Here is a 23,541-nt window from a genome sequence, read left to right on the forward strand (position 1 = left end):
TTTCACATGAACTAAAACTTTGGCAGGCTTTTAGATTGTCATAAAACACTTTTAACTGTTCGTCAAACACTTCTAGCCTTTCACTGCCAATAGCGATAGCTCGCTCAATTTTCTGCTTTTTGGTTAGTGGCATATTGATTCACTAGGTACTTATTTCACAGAAAAATTGTCACAGTTTATTGCATCAATAATCACTGGATGCTATTGATCTCTTGAAGAATGCTAACGCCTATTCTTCAGATCCTTTGAAATTGTCTCAACCATGACACTTTGGTTGAGTGTGACTTCCGAATTAGCGGGAAGTTCTCGAGATCTGTTGGCGAACATACAAACCCCCAATACCGGGAACCATCAAGTTTCAACAGCAGGTTTGATTATAGATTTATTGATGAAATTATTTCAAAGTCCTGAAATTATAAAATCAATTAATACAAAATTCCAGTTTTTATAACCACGTAATCTTAATTGCTTTTTAAAATCATTTTTATCTACGGTTAAGAATCTTTGGAAACTTTGGCTTTAAAGGAAAATTATTTGGTTTAATAAATCATTGTTAAATGCAAAAATAAAAGCACATAAAAAATTACTAAAACATAATATTAATCATAATTAAGTTTCATGCTTAGCTGGCTAAAGCCTTTTTTAAAACTACATATAATCGTCCTATACACCATTCCACTTAATAAAATTAACAAATTCTACCTGAAGTTCTTATGGTTTCAAATCCCTGGTATACTAGGGTTGTTCACGCACTATGAGACCAATGATAGGCCCAATTTTGTTCTCCGAAATCTTCACACACTCATATCTCATTCAAAGGTAACGAACGTGGGCGCATCAAAATATAAACAATCCATACCGCGTCACTCTATGAAAGGAAAGTCAAACAAGACGACATTTGCGCTTAATTTAGGATAATGATAAGGAATTAATTTCGATCTTGATAAACACAAAGCTTCCTCGAAAAGAGGTTAAGACATACCTTTCTATCTGCCTATTTGTCTATCTAGATAACCTGATATGGTTTTTTCAGCTAATGCCACGGCCATCCAAGTCTATAAAACTACCAAACAAAGTATAAATTTAAATGTGTGTTAATTATATCTTTTTTGAACGCAAATGTATCTTCTTATATAAACAAAATTACCACTTTTTACAGAATAAAATTTTTGGTGGAATAGTGCTTACGCTGCCAATTTGAATCAAACAATGTATTATTCTAATTATTTAACTATTCATATTTCTAACAAATGAATCAAGGAAATTTATATCAGTCAATTCATCACTACAAGAAGCTGCGCTCCTAGCATAAAATGGCTCTTTATGGAAAGCAAAAAAATAGCCGAAAACCATCCCATGACTCCTTCTAAAAATGAAGTAGCCTAAAACTATGTAAAGCTTCCACTAAATTGAGAGATAATTCGCTTCAGCAGTTATCGAAATCTAAAGCTACAGACAAGAAACCTTACTACTTTAAAAAATACTAGCAGCTTTGCCCCTAGCCTCTAGCCTCTTACCCAGCGGAAAAAATGCGAATGAATCGCAAATTTTCGTGAATAAATGGCGAATTCGCAAATTCGCAAAATTCGTAAAAATTCTTAAAAAGAAAAAAATATTGGGGAAAGATTTTTTGTTTTTGTGGGGGTTGGGGGTGTCCCACCCTCCCCCCTCCCCCCAAGAAAATAACTTAAAGCCACCACAAGACCAGTAGGTATATTCCCTGAAGAGTTGAATCCGATGGGTTCAGTGGTTACCGAGATCTTAAGGAACGGAAGGACAGACAGACATCAAGATACTTTGTATTATAGATGATTTATTTATTTAGAGTATCTCTGCATCGTAACATGTTTCTATCTCTCATCATGAACAATATCTTTTGGATTACTTGGTGAGTACCTTTCTATCTATATATCTATAGTATCTAGTAAGTAGTATCGAGTATCTCTGCATTGTAACATGTTTCTATCTCTCATCATGAACAATATCTTTTGGATTACTTGGTGAGTACCTTTCTTTCTATATATCTATAGTATCTAGTAAGTAGTATCCAGTATCTAGTAAGTAGTATCCAGTATCTAGTATCTAGTAAGTAGTATCCAGTATCTAGTATCTAGTAAGTAGTATCCAGTATCTAGTAAGTAGTATCCAGTATCTAGTATCTCTGCATCGTAACATGTTTCTATCTCTCATCATGAACAATATCTTTTGGATTACTTGGTGAGTACCTTTCTCTCTATATATCTATAGTATCTAGTATCTAGTAAGTAGTATCTAGTATCTCTGCATCGTAACATGTTTCTATCTCTCATCATGAACAATATCTTTTGGATTACTTGGTGAGTACCTTTCTATCTATATATCTATAGTATCTAGTATCTAGTAAGTAGTATCCAGTATCTAGTATCTCTGCATCGTAACATGTTTCTATCTCTCATCATGAACAATATCTTTTGGATTACTTGGTGAGTACCTTTCTATCTATATATCTATAGTATCTAGTAGGTAGTATCCAGTATCTAGTATCTCTGCATCGTAACATGTTTCTATCTCTCATCATGAACAATATCTTTTGGATTACTTGGTGAGTACCTTTCTCTCTATATATCTATAGTATCTAGTATCTAGTAAGTAGTATCTAGTATCTCTGCATCGTAACATGTTTCTATCTCTCATCATGAACAATATCTTTTGGATTACTTGGTGAGTACCTTTCTTTCTATATATCTATAGTATCTAGTAAGTAGTATCCAGTATCTAGTAAGTAGTATCCAGTATCTAGTATCTAGTAAGTAGTATCCAGTATCTAGTATCTAGTAAGTAGTATCCAGTATCTAGTAAGTAGTATCCAGTATCTAGTATCTCTGCATCGTAACATGTTTCTATCTCTCATCATGAACAATATCTTTTGGATTACTTGGTGAGTACCTTTCTCTCTATATATCTATAGTATCTAGTATCTAGTAAGTAGTATCTAGTATCTCTGCATCGTAACATGTTTCTATCTCTCATCATGAACAATATCTTTTGGATTACTTGGTGAGTACCTTTCTATCTATATATCTATAGTATCTAGTATCTAGTAAGTAGTATCCAGTATCTAGTATCTCTGCATCGTAACATGTTTCTATCTCTCATCATGAACAATATCTTTTGGATTACTTGGTGAGTACCTTTCTATCTATATATCTATAGTATCTAGTAGGTAGTATCCAGTATCTAGTATCTCTGCATCGTAACATGTTTCTATCTCTCATCATGAACAATATCTTTTGGATTACTTGGTGAGTACCTTTCTCTCTATATATCTATAGTATCTAGTATCTAGTAAGTAGTATCTAGTATCTCTGCATCGTAACATGTTTCTATCTCTCATCATGAACAATATCTTTTGGATTACTTGGTGAGTACCTTTTCATCTATCTACAATACATATATAAAGCTTTCTGTCTTTCTGCCTTTAATTGGAGCTCTTATTTCTTTCATTCTATTTAGTTATCTATTTGCCAAACCAACTTACTATGTATCTACCTACTGGCAAACGTTGTAATATATATATATATTTATCTCTCTATCTGTCAATATATCCACCTATCTATATGCTATTATATTGATCTATCTATATATTTACTCATTTATCCCATCAATTCGACATTTATCTATCTTTATTTATTAAATCTTAGAAATATCTATAAATAAAGTTTAAAATTCTTCTTATATTATTTTTTTCTCAATATATTTTCTCAATAAACTGAACCGCTAACGTAAGGAACATTTTCTACTTATTCTAAGACGAAAATAAAATTAGCTTTCAAAACATTTATAAAAAAAAATAATATTTTCTCATAACACATTTTAAAGAAAATCCTTTCCTAAATTAACATTTATTTTTGTCTTTTTTACTACAAATTCCTCCTTCAGTATCAAGGTTACTCTGAAGTTTGGATCAATAGATGTAGAATATACGTAGATATTATGATACGGGAAAAAGTGTCGTCAATTTGGCTTGCGAATATACAGCATGAATATTGGCCAGTTCGTTCATCCAGTAGAAGGAAAGCTATGGGATAAATGGTATTAATGGAGTTCGTCATTTTAGCCTGCTGCAATTTTCACTTTATTAGATAAAAATCTGGTGTAATCCAATTAAAAATTTATCCATTTTCATATCGCTGTAATTTATATGCAGATATTGATTTCCAATGATATTATCCCCTTAGTAGATTAAAATAATTGATTGACAATTTGGAACAATGCCATTTTGAACCAACCAATCAAGGGTTGATAAAGCAAGGTTTTAAGCCAACGGCTGGAAAAACATGTTTATAAACCACTTGCAAGGTGGGGAAAAGTCTGTCTGTTCTGGATTCTTTAAATTTATGAGATTTGCTGATTGTTTATATTCTTATTCTTGTTTTTATATCCCACAAGAAATCTATTTTTATTTGGACAACATTACATTTATTTACATTTAAAGAAAAAGGATTTATAATTCCTCAAACATAGACAAATATAGATTTGATTGTTTTCTTCTATAGAATTATTTTTCATTTTTAGCAAAATTTGTTTGAATATAAGTTTAAAAATTAAATTTTAAAATTTAAAATTTAATTTAGTCTGTGAATGTTAAAACTGTAAAATAGTACTGAAAATGCTACAATTTATTTACAATACCTGTCAAGAGCTAAATATTGGCGATAAATAGATGAAATCAAAATAATAGGTTGGAAAGATTGGACATTGCTGTTTTAAAAAACTCAATAAAGAATTATTATGGGTGTTCATGTTTTTATCCAACGAATGAGAAAACATGTTTATAAAACTTTTCGGATTAGTACTATTTACAGTCCAATGTCCCCTACCTGTCTGGAAAAAAGTACATCTTACAGGCAATGTTTATAAAAAGTTTTAAAAGAGATCCAATTCTAAGATGTGTGGATCAAAGATATATTTCAGTTTTTGAAGTTTTTTAAGTCATAAGAATCACAGCTGACTTTTAACCTTTGATATTACAACTTCCTATTGTGATTATGTCAATTTTAAAGGCACAGGGCATCACAAATAATTATGTAACATTTTTACTTAGAGATTTATTTACATAAAAATAACAACATTTGTGTACATTGAAAAGTAATATCAAACTTCTGAAAAAAGGTGGCCCAACTTTTTCATTTCTCTTTATGGTTTCATAACAAAGTGAAAAGTACTGTCCTTATATACTATCTATCTATCTAAAATTATATCATGTACATTGGTCAATAGTATTTTTATTCAATGCTTCAATTGATTCATCTCTTGATACATCTATCGATACATCTTTTGATACACCTATAGATACACCTATAGATACACCTATCGATACATCTATTGATACATGATACATGATCAAACCAACAAATTTACTATTTATATATCCATCTATTCATTTATGTATCTATGAATTATCCATTTATTTATCTATTCATCTATCTAACTATAAATTATCCATCTGTCTATCTATCTATGAATTATTCATCTATCTAGGATCCAAGTAGTCCTTCCTGTTCCCGAGATTTGGCAGAACAATCTTGTGTCTTGTAAGATGCTGCACATCATCACAACTTATTTCATGATCTCAACCTACTTCTGGATGCTCTGTGAGGTAAATTGTCTACTTGGCGTGTCCGACAGACTGACGGACAAAGTAAGTTGTATACTAGATGCTCTTTGGTATGGGGTATCTTCACTAAAAAACTCAGCAGTCTATCTTAAATAGCAGCATTGAGAGACAACTTAAATTATAGAGTAGCTTATAAGTACTTCACCTTTAGCTATCTATAATGCAAAGTAGAACGATGTCTGTCTGTCCGTCTGAAGCTTAAGATCTCAGTAACCGCTGAACCGATTGGGCTCTACTTTTCAGGGATTATACCTTCTGGTCCTGTGATGGTTTTAAGCTATTTTCTTGGGGGGTGGGACACCCCCAACCCCCCCAAAAAATAAAAAACACCCCCCCCCAAATAAAGAAAAAATTTTCTTTTTAAAACTAAAATTAAAATAGTGGGGTCGACTACCCCACCCCCCCAAAAAAAAAAAATAAAAAATTGCCCCCCCCCAAAAAAAACAATTATTTGAAAAAAAATTTCTTTTAAATCTAAAATACGAAAAATTGGTTTGATTAAACCTCTTGGGGCAAAGCCCCTAGAGGATAGGGGCGAAGCCGCTAATTTTTATATTGTACTTTTGATACTTAGTAATTGTTTATGTTAATTTTTTTCTTCTCACATTCATTCAAGACTTTTTTTGTATCGTTGTACCATTTATCACCATTGATATCAATATATACATACATAGCTACTATCATTTAGTATCTTGGATTATAACAATTTTCTTATAATAACATTCTGTTATTCATATTTACGATTTATGTATTTTATGATTTTAAACCGATTCAGTCCAATTTTGGGAGAGGTTCATATAGATCCCAGGATGGTTTTAAGCTATTTATTTCTGAATACTGATGTTGTGGGCTGGTTTGGAACTTGTTATTTCTGTTTTCAAGTCGTTAGATGGTTTTAGGCTATTTTTCTGTTGTTGGGGATGTAGTTATGTAGAATTTAAATAGGTTTTTTTTAATAGAGAATTGTGAAGTACTGGTTAAGAGAACCTATTTAGAGCACATAAAGTGCCACTTAGGGGTGAAAGAATATGTAATTTGCTTTTTTACTGTTTAAAGCTTTACTTTTTATAAAACAAATACTGTCGATATATCGATATTATGGCAGCTATAATCACTTTATATATTTGTCGATATGAAGAAATATTGTGTAACCATACAAGAAAACCTTTTTACCCTCATCTTGTTTATAAAATGTAAATTGATGCAAATTATTTTAAAGTGGTGTATAAGAATTTGACTACACAGAATAATAACATTACAACAGCAGGGCTACGAAATATAATAACGTACTGTGATATCAGTAGGTATACCATTTTTAGAACCAACTTTTATTTTGTTGTACTTAAAGTACCATCAAAGGTTAAACAAATCATGTTAAAAGAAGCGGGTTCAAAACAGGGATATGACAATGGTCGATAAATTGATTCCCAGTGATTTAACTCAAAATTACCCCTTCCGTAGATTTGAATCTATGGACAATCAAAAAAAATGAGCTAACCAATCAAAATTTAATGAATACCCAAAGTTGTTAAGCCAACGAATAAGAAAACTAGTGTATTAAACAATCCAATGTCCCATCTCCCCCTTCCTGGGTACGGAGATAGAAAAGGATATGACAATGTTAGATTCAATATTTCCTCCGAAATTAGCACATTTTAATTTTAGAGCATTGTCCTAGAATTTGTAGAAATATTATAAAATTCTAAAAATTCATAGTTTCAGAAAACTTTATGATTATTTGAAATATGCAATTTTTGAAATATTCTTTTCCCGAAGATGTAAGAATAAATGTCAAGAAATATAATTTATTCATGAAAACTATATTATATTTATATATGATAAAAGATAAAATAAGTTGATATTTCCAAAACACATAAAATAAGATGCATAAATAACACATTAGAATATAGAAACAACGAAGTTAAAAAGAAGTTTCGCTTCTGCTAGAAAGATAAATAATCAAAAAAACGTTATATGATGTCAGTCGAACAAACTTTAATTATAGAGTAGTTGCACTGTTCAATATCAATAAATTTCTTCTATCTAATAATATTCTGTCTATTTTATCAAAACTCACCTTAATATATTATCATCTAAAAAGCATTTTTACATAAGATACAAAAACAGTGTCAAAGGCACAATTTTTAAAAAGATTAAAATAGGGTAACATTTTTTTCTCTTTATATGATTAAGGCTATTGAAACTGAATGCTTATTTGAAAGAGAAATATTCCCACATGAAATTTGAGTCGTCTATATCTAATATCACTTGAGAAATCAAGTTTTCCCAATAGCCATATTGATAGACATATAAAGTTATTAAAAAAGTAGCGTTGCTACTAAAAATATAGATCTTAAGTGACAAGACAATGGTCGATAAATTGATATACATTCCCTAAGATGCTTTACAAAATCCGCACTTATCTAGAATATAATCATTGGTGGAAAAGTTTGGATTGTGCTATTATAAACCAACCAATCTATATCTAATAACGGATCCAAGTTTTGAAGGCTAACGAAGTAGGTTGCGTGTTCATTTATAAAACTTTAGGTACAAGAATGATTTTTAGTCCAATGTCATCTTCCTTCCTGGTTAACTAACCCAATGGATATTTTATTACTTGGATCTTACACCAGATTTTCATATTCTCTGATAAAGTGATAAAGCGGGTTAAAATAACGATTGCCCACATCCACCTCCTTTACTACATCCCCTCCCCTTCTACTGGATGAATGAACATAAATGAGTTGCATGTTGGCAAACTAAATTGACGACAATTTTCCCCCTGTCTTAATATCCACGTATATTCTACATCCATTATTAACTCAAAGACTAATTTCAGGGAACCTACCTGTACCTTATCCTGGCCAAGATCTTCATACAAGAAGAAGACTGTGTCAAAGGACTCAAGGTGAGTAATTTATATACAATTGTTATATCTCTGCATTCATTTCAATTAGAAAAGGATATAAATTATGTTATTACTATTATTGATCTGTTCATGCTATAAATCCTGTAATTTTGGGGTATGGAAGGCAAACTATTTTACTATAAACTGATGAACCAAATCATGCTAGTTTATATGCTTAATATAAAACTAGCGGCTACGCCCCCAAGAGGCCTCTAGGGGCACTTGAGGAGTGGAGAGTCGAATTTGATAACCCAATTTTTTGTTTTAGATTTTAAAAGAAAAAGTAAAAAAAAAATTGGGGGGGGGGGTGAAAAATTTTGTTTTGTTTTTATTTTTTTGTGGGTTGGGGTGTACCACCCCCCAAGAAAGTAGTTATAAACCTTCCCGGGACCTATGTTAAGGAGAACCCGATCGGTTCAGCGGTTAGCGAGATTCTTCGGTACAAACATACAGACAAATACACAGATAAACATCCTGTTACTTTATTATAAGGTTTTACTTGTTTTCACTTCAATTAAGAAATGAGAAAATGTGTAATAAATGTAAATGGACTTCTATCTTTTTTTTCTAGTAATCAATTGATCTGACTATCTATTCATCTATCTTTCTATCTATTTATCTTTATGTCTACAAATAGATTAATCTATATATGCGCTGATCCTATATAATCCCATTCTCATCTGACTTTTTCATTTTTTTCACAAGAAATACAAATTCATATTTAATCCTTAGATTTTCTGCAAAGATTTAAATATTATTTTTTAGAATTATAATATTCTGTTTAATAAAATTTTAACCAGGGGCGTAACCTTGGCATAATTTAGGGTTGATACACTCCCCTAGTGTTTCACCCCCTTACAGACATAATGACAAGTGACTATATTCCACTGATACAACCTCCTAAAACAGCAAGGGGGTTGTTTAGGAAAAAAAGTCACAGCTTGGAAATTTTGTAGGATTTAGCCAAATAATATGAATCTTTAAAGTAATCTCAAAATACTGCAAAACACAAAAATCAGTAATAAATGCAATTATTAAAAAAAATTATATAAAAAAACAAATAACTTTATCTATATTAAATTATTTCTATAAATTTCTTTTCTCCTGGGAAAAAAATGTGAAATGAAATTTAATTTTTCTTTGTCCAAAGTTTGTTGGATTAAAAAGTCTGAGAGGACAGAAAATAATTTTGATATGCATTTTTATCAGTTAGGGAGGAGACATTGGATTGCAATTAATATAGGTACCCAAAGTATAAAAACGTATTTGTAGTCACGGGTATATGCGCCTGTAATACCAAAAAATGAATAATAATGATGCAAATAAAAAAATTTCTACTTTATTAATTGAAATTCCTTAAAACCATTAATCTATAACCATACAATAGGATAAATTAATTGATGTTATATTTAGATATTTCTTGTAAAGCATGATTTATATTAATAAAGATAGAAGTACAATAATATTAATGCATTTATTAGTATTCTGTAATTAAAAATGAATAAAAATAGACATGAAATTGACAGTTTAAATAAAAATACCTTTATAATGAATCATATTTATTTTTCGCGGATAGACAAATAAAAGAATACAGATACTGTCCGTTTTAAGAGATCCTACTAACCACTGAACCCAATGAGCTATCATAAACATTAATAAACATAAAGTAGCGTAGGAACACTATCAAATTTTTTTTAGATAAATAAGAACAGAAAAGTGTTATAATAAAGAAATAATAGTAAATTTTATGTATTTTTTCCAGGTTTTTGGCTGGCTTAGTCCTGGAGTTGTTATGCTACCTTACTGTACCTACAGACAGGTATGAAATTGTTTTAATTAGCGCAGCTACCATAGAACTAGGGTATGTCCGAACGTCGTCAGGGAACATTAACACATTTTTGAGATTAACATAAAATAATAAAAATTCAGTAGCTTTGCCTCTAGCATCTTTGATCTTTTTCTAAAAGAGGAGGGTTCTGTAAACTAGCATAAGGCTACCACAAGACCAATACAATACTTTCCTGAATAGTACAACCATATACGTTCAACAGTTTAGATAAGTAGATGGCATTTCGCATGTGGCCGAAATACAAGATGCATTTTTTGGTCAAAATGTATAAAAACCTCTGCCAAAAATACTGCCTTTTATTTGTTTAACACTGGCATGTTACCACCAATAACTGTATGTCCGGTGGAAAAAATACATTGAAAATAACCAAATATTACTACTTACTACCTTATATTTTGTATTTTTCTTTTTAAAAATTTTGCGCAATTTTCATGTGAAATCTTAGTTGAAAATATTTGGTAAAATATGGGTTTAAAAGCATATCTGTGTTTGCTCAAGAAATAAATTCTGGTTAGGGTATACCCAGGAAGGAAGAAGACATTGGACTGTAAACTACAATGGTACCAAAAGTTTTTATCTTATTTGATGGCTCAAAACTAAGGGTACTTTTATTGAATTTTGATTGGTTGATTCCAAACTAGAAGTGTCAAATTTTCAAACAATAATTCCTAAGAAATGGTATTTTTTTATCATTTTGGATGTATATTAATTTATTGCCTTATCCCTTAAGATCCCTTGGGCTTGCCATAACCTATTAGACTTTTTATCATTATTATGTCGATATTGATTTATAAAAGCTGATATAAGATTCTTGTATAGAAGTCTTTAATGATTAACAAGTATAAAGGACATTTAGTTTATTATTTTCGACATAATTAAATGCAATTGTTTATAAAAGTACAACAGGATACAGCTATAATGTACAAAAAGTACAAACTAAAGTATACAGTTTACAAAGTATAAAATAGTACTTATGAATTTATTTGCCAAAATTTCTACTTCACTATTTATTAAATATTAAAATTTGTACCAAATAGAATATTTAGAAACAATTGTATTGAGTAAAGGATAATACAATGGAGATTTAATACCTAGGAATAAGTTAATGAATAGGTTTAGGCAATTAAAGTTAAGTACAAATAACATCTCAATTAGTGCTATTTAAATTTGAATCATTATTTGGTTTTAAACCTTATTAAAAATATTTGCAAATTTCTATAGATATACAAAGTAAAACCATAATTATTGATAAACCACCCATTAATATTCAAATTAATCCTCTCTGTGGTAACGCACTGAGTTACGGCGATGAGAATTCGAGTTTAAACCCACTCGAGTTGCTATCACAACATGTTTTCTCAAATTCTTCGTCATTTACGCAACCTCCCCCAGTTGCGTTAGATGGGAGATTGTTAGGTAGTTTGGATGCCTAATAATTCAGTGAATAATACCAACTTAATCCCAGGCTCCTCTGAGGAGAGTGTCATTCATTACGGTGACTTAATCTGGGTCACCTGCCACACTCAAAATCTGCGAGAGTGAGGAAATAACGAGGAGCTCTCATGAGATAGCGTGTCAAGTTATGCTTGAACGTGGAGCTTAAGCTGGCCCTGGTGGCTTTACAAAAGGGTCTCAGAATACTCCAGGAGTCTTAGGTCCAAACTCTAAGAAACTATGGCTAATCAAAAAATTAAAATTAATATTCTGTTTTGTTGTAGATCTATGAAGATGAACACTGTTGGATGGACATGGACAAGAGTGTTTGGTTCCTGGCCTCTCCTGTCCTTCTCTGCATACTTGTCAACATATACTTTCTCATAAATGTTGTCAGAATATTAAGGTATGCATCGTACGACCTTTGTCTGAAAGTCCTCCCCCCCCCCCGAGATCTTAAAATTTGAGACACTAGATAATGAATGGGGTTTACAAACTTTCAGTGTAGTAACAACAGCTTTTCCGCTAACAATTTTAAACTATAACTGGGGTAATTTTGTTTATCATAATTGTGGATGTTATCCCTGAAAAAACCCTGATGGAATAAAGCTTTTGTGAATGCTATAGGTGGAGATTTAACTATTTCTTATTTAGGAAAAAGCTGTTGTTTGAGAACAACTTCAACCGTACGAACAACAACATCCTGATGAAGTCAGCGAGGGGAGCATCAATTCTCATTCCAATATTTGGACTTCAGTTTCTACTTGTACCTTTCCGTCCTCCTCCGGTTAGTATACATCAATCTATCTATCTGTCTATTTATATATCTATCTATCTATCTATCTATCTATCTATCTATCTATCTATCTATCTATCTATCTATCTATCTATCTATCTATCTATCTATCTATCTATCTATCTATCTATCTATCTATCTATCTATCTATCTATCTATCTATCTATCTATCTATCTATCTATCTATCTATCTATCTATCTATCTATCTATCTATCTATCTATCTATCTATCTATCTATCTATCTATCTATCTATCTATCTATCTATCTATCTATCTATCTATCTATCTATCTATCTATCTATCTATCTATCTATCTATCTATCTATCTATCTATCTATCTATCTATCTATCTATCTATCTATCTATCTATCTATCTATCTATCTATCTATCTATCTATCTATCTATCTATCTATCTATCTATCTATCTATCTATCTATGTATCTATCTATGAAATATATAACACATATTTTATATACAAGCCATTAAATACAATCTTACTCTTATAACATAGACTTTTGATATATTTGATATAGTTACTTAACTGTTTGGGCCTAGTTTAGAATATATTTATTCAAATGTTTTGCATATATGTTTTTTGTTGAAATTAAATTCCATATACACGTTCTAGTTCCATTTGTAGTAGCCAAATATAAGTTTCTTTTGAACCTTAAACAAGGATTATCATGTTTATAGCAAAGTAGAAAAACATAGATAGACAGACAAGCAGGACTTATGGACGGACAGACAAAGTTGAATTTAGAATAGATGTCTACTATTAATTTTGATTTTTAACAAACTTGTTTTTTTTTCAGGGATCTTCACTTGAATACGCCTATGAAGTATTTTCATCTCTGGCATCTTCTACACAGGTATAACTAAAATCCCCAATGATGATATACAAAATATTTCCTTTGTTGAATAAACTTATTTGTTAAAAGTTTGGAATCATTTAGTTTGAGCCATCCAATCACGATTTTTAAAAAGTACACACAAATTTAAAGGCTACGAATTAAAGGGCGTCCATTTAAAACTTTGGGAACACGTTTAACTAACATATTAACGTTCCCTTATATTGATTAAATTTCTGTTTGAAAAAATTTGGACACTGAAAGCATGTACAACCAAATTAAGCTACAGAAAGAGTCCCAAAAGTTTTTAGGCCAACGACTGACATAACGATACCTTCATATTTTAAAGATTATATTATAAAAGTTTATATTGTAGGGTCTGTCCGTATCGGTACTGCTATGCTTTACAAACCCTGAAATTGTGAAAATAATTAGAAACAGGTAAAATTATTCTACAACAAATTACTAAAAAATCAAGTTAAAAAAGGTTTTTGGCGAAATAAAATGAGGTTTAAATATTTTTCTGGACATAGGGACAGGGCATTGACATTGTATTAATATCTCTTCCCTCTAGCTATGATATACAAATTACTTGATTTTAATGATTTGTGGAAACTTTAAAGAATGTTGCTTTGTCTGATCTAAATTTTTGCATACATTCTAATTTTAATTATTTAACTTGGTCCGTCAGCCTGTCTGGCATGCTTCAAAAGACATTGTTATGCAAAGGTTTGGTGATTTTCTATCCATTTTATCCTTCTCTACTTCTCCCTTTTTTGATGAGCACAAAATATCTGCTTTATACTTTGACGGTATGTCTATCCATGCTTCACTAATTTTGAATATTATCATCCTTGTCTCTTTTTCTATCCAGCTATTAAAATTTTTAAAATATCCAAATATTTTTGATTCATACCAAATATAGATTTTTCTGTATTTCAAATTTCTTTTTTTTAGCAAAACTATTTAAATTCTATCTTTTTAGGATCCAGGGACCGAACCACAGAATAGAAAGATATTCAGTAAGATGGGTAAGTTTTAATTTTTTTTTTACATTTTTGATGATTCATTATGGGTCAGATCTTGTACAGTAGATGTTCTGTACATAAGTGTTTCTTATATGCCCATGTATTTGTAAATAAAAACTTGGGTATATTCTTTGACTACTGTTTATCTGTCATTATCATGATAATGTTTTATGTAAGAAAGTCATTAAATATATTAATGTGATACCATGAAAATTAACAATTTAAACGATATATTGATGTTATTTTCAGCATGGCCATTTTACTACTGTATCTTCATTTAAAAGTTGATTGCTTAAAGATATTATTTGGACTAATAATTTACAATTTTTTTTTTAGACGAACAGATCTCCGCTGTCAACCCATGTTGGTGTACAAGCTAGCTACGCTCTTACAACAGATAGATCTGTCTGTATCTCCAGTATTTCAAGGTATATCTATCTATCTATCTATCTATCTATCTATCTATCTATCTATCTATCTATCTATCTATCTATCTATCTATCTATCTATCTATCTATCTATCTATCTATCTATCTATCTATCTATCTATCTATCTATCTATATATCTATCTATCTATCTATCTATCTATCTATCTATCTATCTATCTATCTATCTATCTATCTATCTATCTATCTATCTATCTATCTATCTATCTATCTATCTATCTATCTATCTATCTATCTATCTATCTATCTATCTATCTATCTATCTATCTATCTATCTATCTATCTATCTATCTATCTATTTATCTATCTATTTATCTATCTATCTATCTATTTGTTGTGAAATGTAAAAAAAAACTACATGATTTGATTTTTTTGACGGACTACAAAAAAATTATCCTCAAACTAAAAGAAAATTAAGGGGGGAGGAGACAATTATTTGTATTTATAAACTAATGATATATTTTTTCCAGAGTCCCCACGCTAAAGCTGCACTCGTCGAGTTACAGTGAAACAAGACTTTAAAAATAAATCCAGTGATTAAAAAAGATTATAGAATGTATTTGTTACATGTGATAAAGAAATGTACTTAATCTTATAAAGTGTAGTAATATTTATTTTCAGTAAATCCAAAAAATAAGTTTAAGAAGATTAAAAGTAAAAAGTATTAATATTTATTTTGGTATAGATTGTCTCATTTGTCAGATCAAGAGAAAGAAAAAGATGACATTACTCAAAGTAGCGAAGAAAAAATATACTTGAAAATTGTGTGATTGGTTTTACATTTCGGTTTGGTTGATTTTGGTAGCTGGACGAAGTGTCTCAAAAAACGTCATAAAAATGAGGGAAATGAGAGTAGAAGAGGGAAAGAAAACTCCTAAAAAAGAGATGGATAATTCCTCATTTTTATGACGTCACAAGACTGATTTTTTAGACACTTTGTCCAGCTACGTTATTTCGGATACATCCCATTTTGTCCCTTTTTTGTATCATTTTGAAAAGTGCGACACCCTATGACGTCATCAACCTTTTGGGAAAGAGAAAGGGAAGAGGGGAAGAAAATCTCTTCAAAAGAGATGGGAGAAAAGGGGGCTTTCTTACTATAATAGGCTGAGTCGATTAGACAAAAAAAAATCATATATAAAGATGCAACGAGTGCAAACTGCAATATTTGCTATGCTCTTTGTAATTCTACTTTATGTTGCCTTTCCATAGAGAAATTAATTTGTACTTTCTAGAAATAAATTAACTTTTAAATTCATCCAGCTTGGAAATGATTTAGGGATAATCTCGTATTTTGCTGGTTTATTGCCCCTACAGGGCCATATCCTAACCTGCGTTCGACTCTTACCCTGCAAGAACCTAATTTAACCCTGCGGGGCAAATCTAACCTTAACTTAATTCTTCATAGTTACACACTATACCTCTTAATATTAACCGCCATGCCAAATTTTAGTGTTGTAACTATTTTTTAGTTGAGTTCCTTTTACTTTTGGTATCTTTAAGTGTCACACCCTCCCTCCCCCTTTGAAGGCTATAGATAAGTAGTTGTGTTGTTTGCATAATTTTCATAATACAAGGATAACCACATCCATAAAAGTAAAGCTCTAACAGTAGGATAAAAGTACATTTACACTTGTAGAGTTTCAGAACTGAATAATCGGAATATAAATGTTTAATAGTCAAAACAAAATTGAAAGTAAATTAGTTGAATAACTGTCTATATACAGGATATTGTTTAAGGACATTCTTACATTTTTGGGACTTGATTATAGAGATGATTCGCCAATAGCATTATAACTTTCTTGTTCTAGGAATCTGTATTCCAAAAATCAGATGAACCATAAGGATGACAATATCCATAAAAGGGAAGCTCTGAAGTGGTAGAACAAACAAACATTAACACTTGTAGAGTGTAAGAACTGAATTATCAGAATATAAATGTACAAAAGTCGACAAAACATTATAAGTAAATTTCTTGAAAAAATGCTTAAATACAGGATAATACTTACATTTTTAGAACTGATTATAGAAATAATTTGCTTATAACATAACACTTTGTTGCCATAGGAATCAGTATTCTAACAATAAGATCAATAGGATTAATACATCATATAAAAATTGTTGTTAAAAATATAAAAATAAACATGTCTAAAATGGAAGTACGGACATTCTAGTAACAATTATTGAGTTGCTACGCTTTCTAAATCCTACCAACTACTACAGGTATCACTATGCAAAGGTTGAAATCAAGAGGACAATTCTAACATGCCCAAATTAACGAAAAAGATATCCTTTCCAGACAGACACACCCTAATTATAGAAAGCTTTGCTTTAATATTTAGTGGTAAAAAAGTTGATAATGTTTCAAATGGGCGTACGGGCATTCTGGTAACATTTATAGAGTGGCTATGCTTTCAAAGTTATACCTAACTATTATAGGAATCATCAGCTAACTGTTCCGACGGATGGGCATACGTAAGGACAGACCCTAATTATAGAAAAGGTTTAAAAATCAGACATCTGTATTACATTGCAGGGAAAAAAAATTTCCGCTTTGTTGATATCATGTTTTCTAGCGCACTACAGACTGGCTGACCAAGTGGGTTGTATAGTAAACGCAGATATTATAATCTTCACCTAAACAATCATTTGTAAAACCAGCTGAAAAAAATTCATTTTTCTTACGGAAATTAAGTTTAGTCTCCAATTTTTGTTTTCCCCTAAACATAGCTAACAGACAAACATTTCTAATCTTAGAGTAGCCACGCTAGTAAAGGCTAAACATCACAAAAACAAGTAAATCTTTCAAAAATGTTTTATATTTTAAATTAAAATGGATTGTGATTAATGGCATTTAGGAACAGTTTTGGCATTCTCCTCTTAGAAATATTTTTTTTCAATTTTGAAAATTTTTATACCCTCCCCCTTCCCCCCTGACAAAACAACTATTTTAGGTTAGGTTAGGTTTTAGAATAGGGAGCCGAGCGCTGCGATTAGGTAGGCAAGGGTGCCGAGCGCCGCGGCCAGAGTTCATAGTTCTGTCAAGGGAAGGAGAGGGGGGGGGGGGGAATTTTCAAAATTAAATAAAATATTCCTAAGAGGATATTACCACAGCTTTTACATAAAGGGATAGTTGCATGAAGTGCATTTCAGAAAAACAATTTCAATTGATATTTTTAAAACTACATGTACAAAATTAAAATCTTTTTAAATATATGCCCTATAAATATAGCTTAAACCATTTAAAAAGAAAATATATGCAGTTCACTAATTTCATAAATAAATGCATTTCGTGCAACTAACCCTTTAAATATACAACAAGTAACATTTTGATATTACATAGTATATAGTAAATATAATTATAATTCAACAGTTTCACAAAATTTTTAGTGACCTTAAATTTTATAATTTCAATATATTTTGTTTGTAAAATTCATTATTTTCTAAATTAAAAAATTATTTAATAAAAAATCCTTAATTTTAAATTACAAATGCATGGAAGAAATGAAAGAATTAATATTTAAATTTAAACTTGTTCTTACCTACTTACAAACTATGAACAATATTATTTTAACAAAATAGTTTTTACTGAGAGAGAAAAATTTACCCGAAGAAAAACAATTTAACTATTTGAAATTATCATTTTTAGCAAAATAGCGTAGACTACTGTACACTATTGTTTTAGATTATAACTAACGAAAAAGTTTGATTATAAAGAGTTTTTCATTGGATTAAATATCGCCCCCTGTATTTTTTTCTTACATGTCTAGATTCTTAAGAAAATACATTAGATAATGTTCTGAAAAAAGATGTGTTAAATGTAGTTTCACTAAGTATAACACGTTTTTTATGCCAAATTATTAATTATGACTTAATAGATTAAAAAATGAAGACTGAAAAACTGTAGTTTCAAGTTTTGATAAACAAAATTATATAAGGATAGATAAATAATCATTGATTACAACCTTGCATTTATAAATCTTGTAATAATTATAGTTTTCTGTATGACCCGTACAAATATTAATAAGCTTTCAATTATAGCTTAATGACAAACCGAAATGACTGTTATGTTAACTAAAATTTTACAGATATAAAAAGTCTGTTTTTTATTGTGATGTAGGTTGCGATTAGAAACCAGTTTTCTGCAGGGCTGTTAGCATCTGAACAAAAAATGATATTTAATACAAAGATTTATAATAGATGAAATGACTTCAATTTTTAAAAGAGAACTTAAAGGTTCGCTTTGTCCTTCATTAACGGTTAGCACTTTTCATTAATTTTTTTTAGGTAGTTTTCGAAGTACATTCTTGCAACTTTTAATGGTGTATATGAATGAATAACCATGCATAAACTCTATTTCTTCCTAAGCAATTTTAAAAAAAGGTAATATCACCTACGAATACAAAAATTTCGTGACATCATTTCGTTGTCATGTCATGAAATGACAGACTGATGAATAAAACAATGAAACAATTCAAAATCATATTCATCCTATATCGTTACGGATTGAATGACGGACAGACAGAAGACAATTTTAGAGTGGCTTCACTTAAAAAAGTAATTTGAGTAATTTCACTTATGATGATAGCAACGAATCTTAATAAACCTTAAAATAAAAGTTTATACCTGAAAATAATGGCAGGTTTGGTGGTTGTGTCTATGTGAGCGGCCGCCAGGCTGCTTTTAGGTACTACGCAATGCGCGCTAGGGCCGAGAACACGCGGACAAAGGCTAGCTGTCTTGGACTGCTGGTCTCCTAAAACAAAAAAAAAATTTATTTTCACGACAAAAATATCTTAAAACATTTCTTTAAATAACAAAAAAATAATAAAGAGCTTTAAAATTATTTGTTGAAAAGTTTTTACACTTCAGGTTTGGAACCAACCAATCAAAATTAAATTAAAGTATTGAATGTTTTAAGCCAACGAATACAATAACTACAATAGCGTGGTTGTTATACTTTGGGTTCTAGTGATTTTAGTAAATATGATTTTTGACTTTCTGACTTTCATCTGACCGTATAAATGAAAATATTATATAACTAATGTTAACTCATCAATGTTTATGCACAAAATTACTCCTACTGCAGATTACAATTAGTGGTTGAAACTTGAAAATAAACCAACATATCAAAATCTATTAAGAGTCACCAAGTTGTCAAGCCAACAAGCCAAAAACATTTTCTTATAAAACTTTTGGGACTAGTGTAAAAAAAAACAATTTTCCCGGACCTCTAAGTACCTGTACTGGCCATTAATAGGTGGATTGAATGGCAGGTTATTGGAGACTGGAATGTGATTATCCTCAGGATGAGGAACTGGCCGGCTATCTTTAACCTGGACAGAAATTAATTATTTAAAGGGGGGGAGGGGGCGAAAGTGACACTTTTTGAAACCAAAACTAAAAGTCAAAGGAACTCAACTAATTAAAGAGTTACAGATCTGACATTTTGCATGGCAGTTGCTTTATAGGGGTACAATATGGAACTGTGAAGAAACGGCGTCGCAACCGCCGAAAACCGCCGAGAAAAGGCAAAAAAAATTAGGCGGGAAACGGCGGTTGCGCCGCCGTTTCTTCACAGTTCCATATTTTACCCCTATAAAGCAACTGCCATGCAAAATCTCAGACCTGTAACTCCTTTTTTAGTGGAGTTCCTTTGTTGACTTTTAGTTTTGGTTTCAAAAAGTGTCACTTTCGCCCCCCCCCCCTTTTAGTTTTAAAAATCTCAAGAAGGAAAATAAAAACAAACTAGGAAATGTATTTAAAGAACAGATAGAAATTTTTTGAGCCAAGCTACTTCCAGTAGCGACTTCAACGAATAAACAAAAAGGTAGCGTTTTAATATTTTAATTAAAGCGTTTTCCATTCAACTTAACATTACAGGAATATGTATTCGTTATGAATGGCTGAAGTAAAAGATCTCAAAATTTCAAAGAATTTTAATTCCATTGGTCAATATAGGGCTTAAAGCTATTTTGAGGACTGAAAGGAAAATAAAACAGCCCAACCTATAAAGTATAGAAGTAACACCCAAATAACCTAATAGAACATAATCGCTCAAAGCCACATGAACAGAAATAGGTAAATAATAGCTATGATGAGATGATCACAGACTCAAGAAAAATCAATTTGTTTACCTTGACAACGTCGAGATAAAGATTTCTGTTCATTTCAGTAGCCAGGTTCATATTGAACATATCACTATCCTTCTCAATATCTTTAACCTAAAAACAACAATGTATAATAAAGATGATTGTAAAGTGTAATCCTAATAAAAGGTCTGCCATTTTCGGTATGAAAGTGCAAGAGTGTGTATGTGTTTATATTCTCTTTAGGTCCCTGAAGGGTTTTAAACTATTAATAAAAGGTCACGTCTACCCTCCCAAGATCAAATAAATCCTAAAAATCTCCAATCTAATTTTATTATCCCTAAAATTATGTGGCGAAGTCAATCTCACCTTCGGGAAGAAGTATTTGTTGTACATTTATGTTTTATTATCTCTGCTAAAAAATGAATGGGGAGACAACGACTAATTAAAAATAAAACAACTATAATGAGCTTATTTTCGCTGGATTTTAAACCTTTAGTTATATAAAAACAGATTGAATTTTATACAAATATTAAATAAGAAGAATGAAGGAAACTAAACATTACAGATAAACTCTTTATCACAACAATAAATATTCACCTTAATTTGATTCCATTGATTGCCATTCAGATTTTGAAAACTTGTATTAACAACATCATTCTTGTATGTACCTTAAGTAATATTTGATCATTAATAATTAACTAGGGTGACAACATCCTCCAGTGGCGAAGCACAAAACATTCGTGTGTGTACATTTATGAAAATAAAATACATGCATTCAATATTTTTTAAGTAATAAAAATTAAAAATGTCCTAATCAGTGAAGTTTCAACAAACTAATAAATTAAGTTATTAACTGTCTTCCCTGACATTTTTTTCTGTCCTAAAATAAGACGCTTTTAACTTAAAAATTATGCCCTATAATATTAACTAGGGTTGGGCCGGATATCCGGTGTGGCCGGATATCCGGTGTGGCCGGATATCCGGCCATTTTCAATATCCGGCCGGATACCGGATATTGAAACTATCCGGCCGGATATCCGGTTCTATAATTTTTAATACTTTACACCAAAAATCTCTGCTTTTAAAAATTTTAAATGGCTATAATTTTCTTATTATTGAAGCTAGAAGAACTTTTTTTCTGAACAAGTTTAACTTTATGTAAATTTGTATAAGATTTCTTAAGAAATTTTTTTTGCTACTGTAGTATCTAGTAATTTGGCCGGTTATCCGGTAATTTGGCCGGATAACCGGATATCCGGCCCAACCCTAATATTAACGTCCTAGAAATTGCTCTATACAAATAGATCTTGGGACCAAAACTAAGCTTACTTATGTCTAGCTTCATTCTCTTGGTGTTGATGATGTCCAGATCTGGCATGTTGATTGTCTTGTTGAACATGGAGGTCACCTCGTACGGTTCAGACTGACCTAAATTTAACCAGGGACAAGGGAAGTTCTTTCTGATCAACAATTCTATTAAAATCACGCAACTAATTCACGAAACCTTTAAAAGTTTTGAATGTTTGGGATGATTCAACTATTATAAAAAAGGGTTTATAGTAAAGTAGATAAGGGTCTAAATTCGCTAAATCTCATCACTAAACCTCACTATTAGATAAGAAATTAGCAGACCGTTTTTCAAAACAAACAAAAGAATTCTTACCAAACAATTCAAAAGTAGGGAGATTAAAAAAATATTTTTAATTACTTCGTAAAATTTAAATCTTTAATTTTTTTTCTTTTCCATAATATTTGTAACTGATTAAAGACAAAAAAAAAATATTTTAATAAATTTTTACTTTGATGCATTTTCAAACACTTTTATTAACCCCTTAAAGCAAATTAAGACAAAGTTTCATATTGATTCAATGATTAAAATACATCTTACTTTAAAGCTCAAAAATAAAATTCATTGTTCATTACTTATTAAAACAAGGATGACAACATTCATAAGCGAAGCGCTGAAATTGAAGGACAAACATACATTAACTGTATTAAGAGTGTCAGAACTGAATAAACTGAATATTAATGCATATGTCTACAAAATTGTGAGTAAATTTGTTGCAAAACTGATTAAATACATGTTACTGTTTAAGGACATAATGACGTTTTTAGGACTTTATTATAGAGATGCCTCGCTTATAACACTTTACCTTGTTGTAATAGGAATCAGTATTCAAAAAATCTGATGACTAATTTTAACATACAAAAATTTGTTGTAAAAAAAGTAAAAAATAAGCCTGTCTTAAATGAACGAATGCACTTTCTGGTAACGATTATAGAGTTGCTGCGCTTTCTAAGTGGTACCTAACAGCTATAGGAATTAGCATGTAAAGTTTAAATTGATAGGACAATTCTAACCTTTTTGAATTAACGGAAACAGCTAACTGTAATGGAAAGACGTACGGACTTACGGACCGACCATAATTATAGAAAAGCTTCGCTTTTAAAAAATAAATAAACATAAAATACTAAATT

At 30.6% G+C, this 23,541-nt stretch overlaps 2 protein-coding genes across 3 annotated transcripts in view; one reads left to right on the top strand and one right to left on the bottom strand.

Annotated features, from left to right (window-relative positions):
• The window catches only part of LOC145328310 (calcitonin gene-related peptide type 1 receptor-like), a 42,901-nt gene extending 24,873 nt beyond the window's left edge, over positions 1–18,028 (top strand). For both annotated transcript variants that reach the window (XM_080171937.1, XM_080171938.1), the window contains 11 exons: positions 1,826–1,888; positions 5,521–5,638; positions 8,499–8,567; positions 10,330–10,386; positions 12,135–12,256; positions 12,505–12,637; positions 13,461–13,517; positions 13,873–13,937; positions 14,482–14,527; positions 14,861–14,952; positions 15,442–18,028. In XM_080171937.1, coding sequence (XP_080028063.1) covers positions 1,826–1,888; positions 5,521–5,638; positions 8,499–8,567; positions 10,330–10,386; positions 12,135–12,256; positions 12,505–12,637; positions 13,461–13,517; positions 13,873–13,937; positions 14,482–14,527; positions 14,861–14,952; positions 15,442–15,493 — 874 coding nt within the window. In that variant the 3' untranslated portion in view covers positions 15,494–18,028. The remainder of the gene's footprint in view (positions 1–1,825; positions 1,889–5,520; positions 5,639–8,498; positions 8,568–10,329; positions 10,387–12,134; positions 12,257–12,504; positions 12,638–13,460; positions 13,518–13,872; positions 13,938–14,481; positions 14,528–14,860; positions 14,953–15,441) is intronic.
• Positions 17,773–22,509, bottom strand: LOC145328312 (uncharacterized). The gene is made up of 8 exons (XM_080171939.1): positions 22,393–22,509; positions 21,661–21,731; positions 21,109–21,195; positions 20,203–20,307; positions 19,598–19,727; positions 18,514–19,131; positions 18,081–18,414; positions 17,773–17,850 (listed from the first exon to the last, which is right to left on the bottom strand). The coding sequence occupies exons 1-5, from the start codon at positions 22,460–22,462 to the stop codon at positions 19,662–19,664; spliced, it is 399 nt and encodes a 132-aa protein (XP_080028065.1). The 5' UTR covers positions 22,463–22,509; the 3' UTR covers positions 17,773–17,850; positions 18,081–18,414; positions 18,514–19,131; positions 19,598–19,661.
• Positions 22,510–23,541: the final 1,032 nt, after the last annotated feature.

Source organism: Acartia tonsa, chromosome 9 (genome assembly GCF_053477335.1).
Source record: "Acartia tonsa isolate MP-2025a chromosome 9, ASM5347733v1, whole genome shotgun sequence".
Lineage (NCBI taxonomy): Eukaryota > Metazoa > Arthropoda > Copepoda > Calanoida > Acartiidae > Acartia > Acartia tonsa.